General features: G+C 37.2%; 1 protein-coding gene across 1 annotated transcript; it reads left to right on the forward strand.

Moving 5' to 3' along the window:
• Positions 1-4304: 4304 nt before the first annotated feature.
• LOC116117148 (monothiol glutaredoxin-S1-like) lies at positions 4305-5439 on the forward strand. The gene has a single exon (XM_031403171.1). The coding sequence runs from the start codon at positions 4378-4380 to the stop codon at positions 4684-4686; it is 309 nt and encodes a 102-aa protein (XP_031259031.1). The 5' UTR covers positions 4305-4377; the 3' UTR covers positions 4687-5439.
• Positions 5440-13117: the final 7678 nt, after the last annotated feature.

Raw genomic sequence — 13117 nt, forward strand, 5'->3', positions numbered from 1 at the left:
TATTGCTTATGTTTCACGGAATTCTGCTTGGTCCAACTTTGGAGGGATGGTCCAAAGTACTTCATATTCCCTGTAAGGTCCCAAGAAAGAAAATAGCTACCAGGTTGTGCTTGTTGAAAAGAGACGAGTTTTAACGTCCCCTCTCTGTTTAATGGGTTGGGAAACTAACTGATTCTGCATTCGGTACTTAGCCTTCTCTGTTTTGCTAATGTCGTTGATCAATCCAACTAGTTCCACGTCTCTCTGAGTCTCACAATATTAATGGAATCTGTTAACGAATCCGTCACCAATACACTTGTCTGGAGAAAGTTTGGTGATCTGAATTTTTAGTGATTAAAGTGACGCAGCTGTTGCCCCATTAACTAATGAAGAATACATGTTTACTATTTTCCAATATAACAGTGGTAATATTCTGTAAAGGAAATTCATCAAGATAGACAATTAAAAGAACAGACAAGACACAACTATGGACCGACTGTGAACTAATGGTTGTCCAGGAGAATCCGGAGGCTAGCTTTAAATTTGAGCCTTTCTGAAAGGGTGAACAACATTTTCCCACCCAAGGTTTGGCAAAACGACACTTTCCCACCCATCAAGTCTCAAAATGACACTTTCCCACCATTCATTAGGTTCTATTACGGTTTCCGTTAATATTTTACTGAAAAGACGAAAATGCCCTTAAATATTTTACTTTATAAATTTTTTATTATTTTTTAATTAGCCAAAAAGTCAAATATTAAAAATTCAAAAAAGAAAAAATAGTTAACCTCGCTTAAAAAGTTAGGATTAATGCTATAAAATTGTTTAAAGTTAAATAATCTTAATATTTATTTATAATGTCATCAATATCACATCACTATTATTTATAATGTTTTTCATTTTTACTAATTAACATAAAAAAATCAATATTCCTAATTAATTAAATAAACAAAGAAAAAATGTATCTTTATACCATTGTTTTAAAACCCGGCCCGGCCCGGCCAGTTCAACTGGGACTTGGAAGCTTCAACAGGCTGAGTTTATACTTTTCCCATTCACCCAAAAACCTAGGATTTGGGGGGATGATCGGTGAACAATTGACGGCCGGAATCTTGGGGCTTTTGAAGATGAAGTGCCGGTGAATGCAATGGTGGTGACGGCGTTAATTTCTAATGAGTAAATTGACCGGAAATCGAACAAATCTGGCAGCGGCAACAATGAGATTTTTCCGGCGATTGGCGAGGCTAACGGGAACGGGGTGAGAGGGGGTTTTGGTCGGGAGGAAGAGGGGAGTAATTCCTGGGTCATGGGGAGGGTTGTCGACACCGACGTCGGTGAGATCTGGCCGAAATCAAACCTATTTCGACCAGATCTTAGGTAGATTTTAATGGATATGGGCTTAAGGGATGATTGAGGTTGCATCTAGGGTGTCTCCACTGCCAATCAGTCGCCGATCGATTTGCATTTGGGGTGTGTTTGATAAATTTCAAACATATAGGGACTTGCCGGTAATTTTTAGGGGTGTATTTGCTGAATGTTTAATTTTTTTTGTCAACGGGTCAACCCGGGACCCGGAAACTTTGCCGGGTTTCACCTAGGGTTGGGTTTTAAAACATTTCATTATATTTGGACTAGTAGATAATCAAATAAAGACTTTGAATTAACTAAATTCTAATTTATAATAAACTAATTAAAAAATAAACTATTTAAGGGTATTTTAGTCTTTTCAGTTAAATATTAACATAAAACACTAACAGAACCTAACGAAGGGTGGGAAAGTGTCTTTTTGAAACTTGATGGGTGAGAAAGTGTCGTTTCATCAAACCTTGGGTGGGAAAATGTCGTTCTCCCTTTCTAAAAAGACCCGAAGAGTAACATGCAGGGCTGTAACATTGATGTTTACTCAGGTGCACCATAATTTAACGATGGGACAAGTCACAGTCAAGTAAGAGCATCTTCAATGATGTTCTTTATTTTAAAGAGCATTTTTCATATAAATAAAGAACATCTTCATTGATATCTAAATATAAAGGACAAATTTTTTATTCAAATCCAATGTTAAATTTTAGGAGAGAGAATATGTTTTTTTAAGAAAAAAAACTTTATAAGAGAGATAAATCATGAATAAAATGCATAGAAACTTATAATTTATTATTTAAAATTAAGATAAAAAATGAAATTTGACTCTCTAAATGTGGAGAGTCAAACTCACTATTTAATTTATATTTAAAGAATAAAAAGTCTATTGGACTATTATTTCTATGAATAAATTCTTTATAATAAAAAGTTTGAATCATATAAAAAGTCATTTACAGATGCTCTAAACATGTGCAATTGGCCTTTCGCTTAGTCTCAGGCCGGTTTTGGAATACAGATTGAATGTGGTGCTTTAATGGAGGCTTTTTCTCTTCTGCAGCTACGTGGCTCAATCTAGTTCTAGAAATTTATATGTTAGCAATGGCATATATGCTGTTCATATGTCAATGCATGATTTTGATGCTATCACCACACTAAATTACAAAAAAATATGCGATCGTACCAATGTATCCAATGGGTGACGGATGGCTAGTTGTGGACCAAAAGCAAAAAATGGTTGGCTGGTTTTGAGTAAAGATGTATATTACAATACAAAGATGTATATTACAATACCCAATTCCTAAGAATTAATACAATTGTATTGTATTATTGCTTCATTTCCTTTCTTCTAGAGAAAGAGAATTTTTATTTTGACTACCCAGAAATCCTACACAGATTCCCCAGATTGACTAATGTATTTATGAGTTGAAAATGTTGACATCACGTTGATGATCTGGCGCCTCAGTCAATCAGAAAACCCAAGTTTTGATCCACTCTTAAATTTCCATGGAGGTCGATATTTAAAGAAAAACCACCGAAAGCTACTATGAACAATAGTGTGATAACACTGGCATCTTGACTAATGACTAGATAGGAAACTTCTTTTAACTGTTTTTTTTATTTTTTCCTTATCTTCGATAATCTAATCTAGGTCTTTATTTATTTATTTTTGTCCTAAAAGGTTTCCAGTAGAGATCTTAATCTTACTTTTTGTTTAGTTGTCAAATACTACCATTGTCTTTTTTTTTTTTTTTTTAAATGCGAAGTTTTTTGAATCTGTTGTGTATCACTCTAATAATCTTTAAAGTTCTTTGATCCCCTATAAACTCAAAAGACTAGGAAACCGTAAGTGTTATGTATAAATAGTTCCAAGATTTGAACCAAATCTCAAAAAAAGCAAACTTCTTAATACCAGACCACCCTCTATAAATATGTACTTGCCTTGGTGTCCCTTAAAAGCTAATTAATTTAAAGATAACATAGTGTATCTTAAGTTTTCCATAAAAAAACGTTTTTTGCACATGGTGTTATCTGCTCTCGAAGAACTAATTATTAATCATAGAATTTTATTAATAACAATATCTATGGCATTTTTTCTTTTCAAGTCGGGAAAGCGTGCGGATCCAAAAAGCAGATAAAACGATTGGCTTTCTCTAATTATGCAGCATTTCACTGGAATTATTGATCTTAATTTACTATTAGGGGCAAATTTGCCTATAATATATTAAGCATCTTTTCCTCCAATAATTCTTTCGTTCTTCACTATTCCTTTTTTGGTTTTTTCCCTTTTCAGCTTTCGGTTTCTCTTTTGAACTTCTACGAATCTTTATGGAAAAAAAAAAAAAAGAATTGCTCACTATTGGATAACTCCACTTATTTTTCCACCTCAGCAATGCTTTACGTAGATATTGCAGATATTCGATAATGTTAAAACCAGTCAGATGAAATAAAGAAATAATAATAAAGAGAAATTTTAATGACCAAATACCCGTCGGTTATGGACCTCGGCGCCATATTGACCCAGAAGGAAGGCTAATTTTCAGAGAAGCCCTTGTCAGTATAGGTATGTAAATATATTTATCAGTAAGCCATGTTAAAAAATTTAGTCATTTGAGAATGAGTTCGCATCATCAGATTCTGCACTTGATTTGCTACTTTCTGTGCTCCATAGAGATAGATGGCAGTAGTATATTGACGATATTGACGTCGCCAAAATATTGATTGCATTCAAGTAGAGTTTATACGTGATATCCAACTTTTGTCCAATCTACTAAATGACTAACAACTACTCTTTATCATATCATTATTAAATTGGTGATTTGGGAACTAATGATTTCTTTTTTTTTTTTAACCATTTTATTCTTCCTTTTCAGTTTATTTATTTATTTCCCTGAGTAGATGTAATGCAGTACACTTTGGCTGTATAAATAGACCTAGTTGGCTCAAGTTTCTCTCAGAGCGAAGCCTGAAGTACTCTCTCCCTTCACAAGTTTCACATAAAACTTTGATTTGTAGTTTCTCTCAACTACTGATATCGGAGCCATGGATAATATCAATGGTTTGATAGCAGAAAGGCCAGTGGTGATTTTCAGCAGGAGCAGTTGTTCCATGTGCCACGCCATTAAGACGCTCATAAGTAGCTTTGGAGCAAATGCTACTGTTTATGAGCTGGATGAAATTGCAAATGGACGGCAAATTGAGAGGGAGTTGGCGCAGTTAGGTTGTCAGCCGAGTGTACCAGCAGTGTTCATAGGGCAACAGCTTGTTGGCGGTGCTAGACAGGTGATGAGCCTCCAGGTTCAAAACCAGCTAGGCCAGTTGCTCAGAAGGGCTGGAGCTATCTGGGTTTGAAATAAAACGAAGTATTTTACTTCCACACTCAACTCTGACTCTATACAAGTAGGCTAAACGAGCTCTAATAAGATAGCTTCTAATTACTTATAATTAGTGATAACGTGACTACGTTAGCTACTCGGAGAGCTTATTAATTACCTAATTGTGTACTTTTTCTTGTATTTTCTGGGTGCTTAAGTCAGGGGGAACTTGTTTTATCTTCCACATATAAGAACATATACAGTTCATGCTAAATAAAGGTTGTTAAACTTGCTATATATGTATTACGTGCTGCAGTTTGATGGCTGAAACCTGAATTTGATTATGAATCTTGCCCATGGTTTTAGTCGTACAATCCTACACTACATTGAATACGTATCCTATGCTATATTCAATACGTATATACATGCATGGGAATGCATTTATGAAAGTAAAATTCATGGAAAGTTCCTTCTTGGGAAGAAGAGAGTTGATCGGTATCGGTACTGTCAGAACCAATGCAGAGCTCAAATCAATTATGATGCTTGCATTATCTGCGTGATTACTTTTATCTGCTCAAAAAATTATATCTACTTATAATTCGAAGTACTCAAGGATATGAGATATGACCAAAGCTACTCTTAACTTTTCCGGCCAAACAATACGACGAAAGGAAGTTTAGTTAATGCCCTTGATTATGATGGCAATTAGTCTTGTCAGCCGGTATCGATCGATCGCAGTGCAATTTTATTGCCATTTACATTACCTGCATGCTAAGGTAAAATTTGTATTCTAATTGATCTTGCTTCCAGAAGGAATATTATAATTTACCTTTAAATTTGGTAACAAAATTAACAAATTTACAGAATAAATTAAAACACGTGTTACATGCACTAATGTTTACACAAATTAAACAAGAAAAAAGTATAAATTGCAATAGGAAAACCACGTGATCTAGTAGTAAAGTTGGGGAACAAACAGCTCATCTAGAAGATGCCACTGCCAGCATCCCATCGGGGAATTTTCTGACACTGAAACTTATCTTGTCTTGTAACATAATTGATCTTTGTTGAAGATTAAAAGAATAATTAGAATCCTGTTATTGGTATTTGTATGTGTTGATGCTTGATTTTGACATCAACAATTCGCACATGTAAAGTGTTATGCGAACTTAGAAATTACACGTGATATAGAAATGTACAACGAGAGAATAAACAAGAGACAATTTTTAAAGTGGTTCAGATGTAAAAAGCGAATCATACGTCTATTGTATTTGTATTGATGGATGATTACAGTCAGGTCGCAGGTAGCGAGTTGAGTTAGAATTTAGAGAGAGAATTTAAATACAGAGAGAGAGTCTACTCTTGGAAGATTAAAAATGAACCGATCCCGAAAATAAAAGAGGAACTCTCTATTTATAGTCGAGAGATTAAAGGCAATAATCATAATTCTGTAGTCAGGCAGGTGTGATAAAATTCCTAACTTGCTTCCCATTGGCTGACTGTACAGGAGATATCCTTAAATCGCATATGGTTTGAGCAGGCCGTGGACAATTTCTAGCCACTCATAAGCCAGGCTTTCACCTGCCACACTGACGACAACCTTACCTCTTCCTTCCTTGCGACACATGGCAGCGTCTGGATGGCACAAAGCCTTCTTGAGCTCTAATTTGCCCTTGCTGGCATAAGCTTACATCAGCCCTGAATTTTTAGGCTTAACAGAAGCCCCCTAGTTTTTAAGGTTTAAGGATTAAACCTTGAAAGCTTCATGATTATGCCATGACCTGACTTATCCCGAGTGACGTCTGATCGAGTTGTATGAGACAAGTAGTTAAGATAATGTGAAACTAATGGTTCAACCCGACCAGTGAGCTGTAAGGAGGTCGCAACATAGGTCTCTAAGAATAGTACAAGCGACCTAAGGTGGCCTTCTCCCACAGGTTCAGCAACTTGGGTTAGACCCTGCTTAATGCTATACCAACATGCTTTGAACTTCATCTGTCGCTCGCGACCTGAAAATACTTAGCATATTTTTGCCGAAAATAAGGGATCACATCGTCTCGAAATCGATACATGGAGAAGAGTGTTTTACTCGAACGACCTCTTCAAATGTTATTTGTTGCGCTTGAGAGCTGGTCTGGCCAATAAAATAAACTTTATTCTGACAGAAGTGTATCTTGCATAATAAGTGCCAACCATGTGCGTTAAATGTAAGTCATGCTGAAACGACATTTCTTTTCAGAGCATTAAATGCGGATGAGGGCGCAATTAATGTGAAGGAGGTAACCGCACCGACGCTTGGTTACTCCAATGGAGGGAAACGTCGATTGACATCCACAAAGTGTGAAGGTTACTCTTCACGTGGATTAACTACACACGGTCATAATCAATGGTGAGAAACGTATCCCGCCAAGCATTGCTTGCTAGGGAAACCAATCGTCGTCTTTCCCCCTATAAAACCCCATGTTCGCCTCAAGTTTTATCACATAACTCACATTTTCAGAGAGAAAAACAAAACTCTTGCACTTTCGAAATCAGTCTGTTCTCCTTCCAGTTGATGCGTATTCTTCGTTACTACAGGAAGTTCGTCCCCAGCTGTCAAGAGGTAAGGAGGACTTCTCCTTCATTTTCCTTTTTTATTTCTGTTAAAAGCTTGACTTTACAGTAATGGTGAGTATGAACTACCTGGTAAGCTTACACGATGCATGTTTCTGGACAGTGGTAAAAAGAGAACTTTTTCCTTTGTAAAAAGTGAGAACTTGGGGCACGAATTCTTGGGAATTCATTCTCAAGGGTTTTTCTAAAGGTTAAGGAAGGTAAATTAGGGTTTTTTTTTGCTCTTCCACGTCATCACATGGGACACTATACGGAGATTGAGTCATCTCTGCATGTTGCCTTTTTTTTCAGACTTTAGGAGCAATGGACAATTCAACAACCAGAGCAGCCGAAGGGACGACCTCGCAGGTGCCGGGCACCTTAGCAGGTCTCGTGCAAGAGACATTATCAATGGTCACCCGGGACGAGATATAGAAAGCAGTGGACCAGTTCGCGCTTAGCGTAGATGTCTACCAGCATAGGATGTACACAGCTCAGAATCCCCCAAAGGGAATAGTCACGATCTCTGAAGCGATTTTTAAGTGTAGGGCGTTGATACCTTTTCATCCCTTCATCAGGTCGATCCTCAACCACTTTAAGGTCGCACCATTACAATTGACGCCTAATGTCTATATGATAGCAATTGCTATGTATATCGCATATGGTGAAAATGGTCTTGGCGAGCTGACAGCGCTGGAGCTCGCATGCGCTTACTATTTGAAAAAGAGTAAAGATAAAGACTCTTATTACCTCTCGAAGTAATCTTCGATCGAGGGAGGAATATTTGGCTACCCTAGTAATGTCAAGACTTATGAGACCAAATTTTTCTTTTTTGCATACGATGGTGTTTGTCAATTTAGGGAGCTGAGTAGGTTTTCCTTTCCTTTGATTTGCGAACTATCCATTTTTCTTCAACTCCTCTTCTATAGGTGAAATTAACGAACTTTTTGTCTCTTTGCAGAAAATAAGACGACTAGGTTGACGGCTATGGAAGACTTTAACTGAATTGTGATGTTCAGTCATCTACCCAAGCAGAGTCACGATGCAAGACTACTGCTAACTTGCGAAAGTACGATTTTGTCAACCTGGAAGCATCTTTGGAACCCTAAGCATCTTTGGAGCTTATGTCAGCCCTGATTTTTTAGGCATAACAATATGTATCACGAGTAATGTTGAAATAGTTGAAATGTACCTCAAGTTAACTGCATATATATCTTGTTTATGGAGAGTTACATGATTTTCTCATCTGTTTTTGAGTAAACAAATTAAGTAGCTTGGTCAACTTTCTCTATGGAGAAAAGGAGATAAATATTAATATGTGAGGAACCGACTTTGCATTCTGCCATTTTTTTAATTTTTATTTTTTACTTCTAGTTCTAGATGTGTCCATCGAAGTTGACATTCCTTCAAAAGATTGTTTGCGAGCTGCCGTACGCATATTCTCCTTATCATCGTTCAATCCATCAGGCATATCAATACACTATGTTATTAGTAATTAAATGTCACGTTTAAGTGTCATAAATAGTATTAAGTGATTCATCAAGAAGAAAGATACAGATACAAATGACTCCATCGAACAAAAAACCTTTAATCAAGTGACCCTAGCCAGGTATATAACTGACCCTTGGCTCTATCGTGAGCCAGTTACGCAACCTGATTCCTCATATTCATTTATGTTTTTATAATGAGCTAGCTTTTCTGGGGTTTGAGAAACGTGGCAATGTCTGGTACCTAAGATTTTAAATATTAAATGCCCCTTCTTTTTATTTTTACACTTATTAATTTGACGTTTCTTCCTAAACACGAANATAGGAAAACCACGTGATCTAGTAGTAAAGTTGGAGAACAAACAGCTCATCTAGAAGATGCCACTGCCAGCATCCCATCAGGGAATTTTCTGACACTGAAACTTATCTTGTCTTGTAACATAATTGATCTTTGTTGAAGATTAAAAGAATAATCAGAATCCTGTTATTGGTATTTGTATGTGTTGATGCTTGATTTTGACACCAACAACTCGCACGTGTAAAGTGTTAAGCGAATTTAGAAATTACACGTGATATAGAAATGTGCAACGAGAGAATAAACAAAAGACAATTTTTAAAGTGTTTCAGATGCTAAAAAGCGAATCATACGTCTATTGTATTTGTATTGATGAATAATTACAGTCAGGTCACGGATAGCGAGTTGAGTTAGAATTTAGATAGAGAATTTAAATACAGAGAAAGAGTCTGCTCTTGGAAGATTAAAAATGAACTGATCCCGTAAATGAACGAGGAACTCTCTATTTATAGTCGAGAGATTCAAGGTAATAATCATGATTCTGCAGTCGGGCAGATGTGGTACAATTTCTAACCTGCTTCCCATTGGCTGACCGTACAGGAGATATCCTTAAATCGCGTAGGGCTTGGGCAGGTGGACAATTCCTAGCCACTCATAACCCAGGCTTTCACCTGCCACACTGACGACAACCTTACCTCTTCCGTCCTTACGCGACATGGCAGCTTCTGGATGGCACAAAGCCTTCTTGAACTCTAATTTGCCCTTGTTAGCATGAGCTTACGTCAGCCCTGATTTTTTAGGCTTAACAGAAGCCCCCTAGTTTTTAAGGTTTAAGGATTGAACCTTGAGAACTTCATGATTATGCCATGAGTTGACTTATCCCGAGTGACGTCTGATCGAGTTGTATGAGACAAGTAGTTAAGATAATGTGAAACTAATGGTTCAACCCGACCAGTGAGCTGTAAGGAGGTCGCAACATAGGTCTCTAAGAATAGTACAAGCGACCTAAGGTGGCCTTCTCCCACAGGTTCAGCAACCTGGGTTAGACCCCACTTAATGTTATACCAACATGCTTTGAACTTCATCTGTCGCTCGCGACCTGAAAATACTTAGCACATTTTTGCTGAAAACAAGGGATCACATCGTCTCGAAATCAATACATGGAGAAGAGTGTTTTACTCGAACGACCTCTTCAAATGTTATTCGTTGCGCTTGACAGTTGGTTTGGCCAATAAAATAAACTTTATTCTGACAGAAGTGTATTTTGCATAATAAGTGCCAGCCATGCGCATTAAATGTAAGTCATGCTGAAATGACATTCCCTTTCAGAGCATTAAATGCGGATGAGGGTGCAATTAATGTGGAGGAGATAACCGCACCGACACTTGGTTACTCCAATGGAGGGAAACGTCGATTGGCATCCACAAAGTGTGAAGGTTACTCTTCACGTGGATTAACTACACATGGTCATAATCAATGGCAAGAAACGTATCCCGCCCAAGCGTTGCTTGCTAGGGAAACCAATCGTCGTCTTTCCCCCTATAAAACCCCAGGTTCGCCTTAAGTTTCATCACAGAACTCACATTTTCAGAGAGAAAAACAAAACTCTTGCACTCTCGAAATCATTTTGTTCTCCTTCCAGCTGATGCGTACTCTTCGTTATGACAAGAAGTTCGTTCCCAGTGGTCAAGAGGTAAGGAGGACTTCTCCTTGTTTTCCTCTTTTATTTCTGTTAAAAGCTTGACTTTACGGTAATGGTGGGTATGAACTGCCTGGTAAACTTACACGATGCATGTTTCTGGACAGTGGTAAAAAGAGAACTTTTTCCTTTGTAAAAAGTGAGAACTTGGGGCACAGATTCTTGGGAATTCATTCTCAAGGGTTTTTAGGGTTTTTCTAAAGGTTAAGGAAGGTAAATTAGGGTTTCTTTTGCTCTTCCACGTCATCGTATGGGACACTGTACGGAGACTGAGTCATCTCTACATGTTTCCCTTTTTTCAGACTTTAGGAGCAATGGACACTTCAACAACTAGAGCAGCCGAGGGGACGACCTCGCAGGCACCGGGCACCTCAGTAGGTCTCGTGCAAGAGACATTATCAATGGCCACCCAGGACGAGATATAGAAAGCAGTGGACCAGTTCGCGCTTAGCGTAGATGTCTACCAACATAGGATGTACACAGCTCGGAATCCCCCAAAGGGAATAGTCACGATTTCTGAGGCGATTTTTAAGTGTAGGGCATTGATATCTTTCACCCCTTCATCAAGTCGATCCTCAACCATTTTAAGGTCGCGCCATTACAATTGACGCCTAATGCGTATATGATAATGGTTGCTATGTATATCGCATGTGGCGAAAATGGTCTTGGCGAGTTGACAGCGCTAGAGCTCGCATGCGCTTACTATTTGAAGAATAGCAAAGATAAAGACTCTTATTACCTCTCGAAGCGATCTTCGATCGAAGGAGAAATATTTGGCTACCCCAGTAATGTCGAGGCTCATGAGACCAAATTTTTCTTTTTTTTTTTTGCATACGATGGTGTTTGTCAATTTAGCGAGCTAAGTAGGTTTTCCTTTCCTTTGATTTGTGAACTATCCATTTTTCTTCAACTCCTCTTCTATAGGTGAAATTAATGAACTTTTTGTCTCTTTGCAGAAAATAAGACGACTAGGTTGATGGATATGGCAGACTTTAACCGAATTGTGACGTTCAGTCGTCTACCCAAGCAGAGTCACGACGCAAGACTACTCGTGGCTACTGCCAACTTGCGAAAATACGATTTTGTCAACCTGGAAGCATCTTTGGAACCCTAAGCATCTTTGGAGCTTATGTCAGCCCTGATTTTTTAGGCATAACAATATGTATCATTAATTTGTATCGCGAGTAATGTTGAAATAGTTGAAATGTACCTCAAGTTAACTGCATATATATCTTGTTTATGGAGAGTTACATGATTTTCTCATCTGTTTTTGAGTAAACAAATTAAGTAGCTTGGTCAACTTTCTCTATGGAGAAAAGGAGATAAATATTAATATGTGAGGAACCGACTTTGCATTCTGCCATTTTTTTAATTTTTATTTTTTACTTCTAGTTCTAGATGTGTCCATCGAAGTTGACATTCCTTCAAAAGATTGTTTGCGAGCTGCCGTACGCATATTCTCCTTATCATCGTTCAATCCATCAGGCATATCAATACACTATGTTATTAGTAATTAAATGTCACGTTTAAGTGTCATAAATAGTATTAAGTGATTCATCAAGAAGAAAGATACAGATACAAATGACTCCATCGAACAAAAAACCTTTAATCAAGTGACCCTAGCCAGGTATATAACTGACCCTTGGCTCTATCGTGAGCCAGTTACGCAACCTGATTCCTAATATTCATTTATGTTTTTATAATGAGCTAGCTTTTCTGGGGTTTGAGAAACGTGGCAATGTCTGGTACCTAAGATTTTAAATATTAAATGCCCCTTCTTTTTATTTTTACACTTATTAATTTGACGTTTCTTCCTAAACACGAATGAAAAAAATTAGATATCATAACTATGATACCGATTTGTTTCTGCCGACACGTACGAAATTAGGAAAATTGATTGAGTTGATAGAAGAATATCTCAAAATATCGGGAATATTTACTATTTATCCTTTACGAAGATGGAATTTTTTTATCATCCATGCATTTTCACACATTAATTAAGAACTGATAGACATCACCTTCCTGATGTATGTATCATTCAAACTGCATTAATTTGAATCGGTATATGTCCCTTGGAGAGCTAACCAGACGTTTGATGTAATTCTTTTCTGGAATAAAAGCAATTAAGTCTATGGACTTTGCCTATTGTCAAAGTTAGGCATATATCCCTTCTCTTTATGGAAACAACGAGTAAAATCAATAGAAGTCTCTGGTATATATCAATTACTAGGAATCTCACATCCTAATTCGAAAGCGGTAGAAAATTAGGAAATAGTTAGTGGTAAAAGATGATAGTTCTTTGAATTCATGGACAAATCAAAACTCGTCTATTCTCTTTGTACGTGGTGAATTAGATTAATTGATGTTTTCTGCATTGTTTTTTTTTTTTTTTTTT

Source organism: Pistacia vera, unplaced genomic scaffold (genome assembly GCF_008641045.1).
Source record: "Pistacia vera cultivar Batoury unplaced genomic scaffold, PisVer_v2 Contig123, whole genome shotgun sequence".
Classification (NCBI taxonomy): domain Eukaryota; kingdom Viridiplantae; phylum Streptophyta; class Magnoliopsida; order Sapindales; family Anacardiaceae; genus Pistacia; species Pistacia vera.

Coding starts and splice junctions, on each gene's coding strand:
- LOC116117148 (XM_031403171.1), top strand. CDS start 4,378: ATGGATAATATCAATGGTTTGATAGCAGAAAGGCCAGTGGTGATTTTC.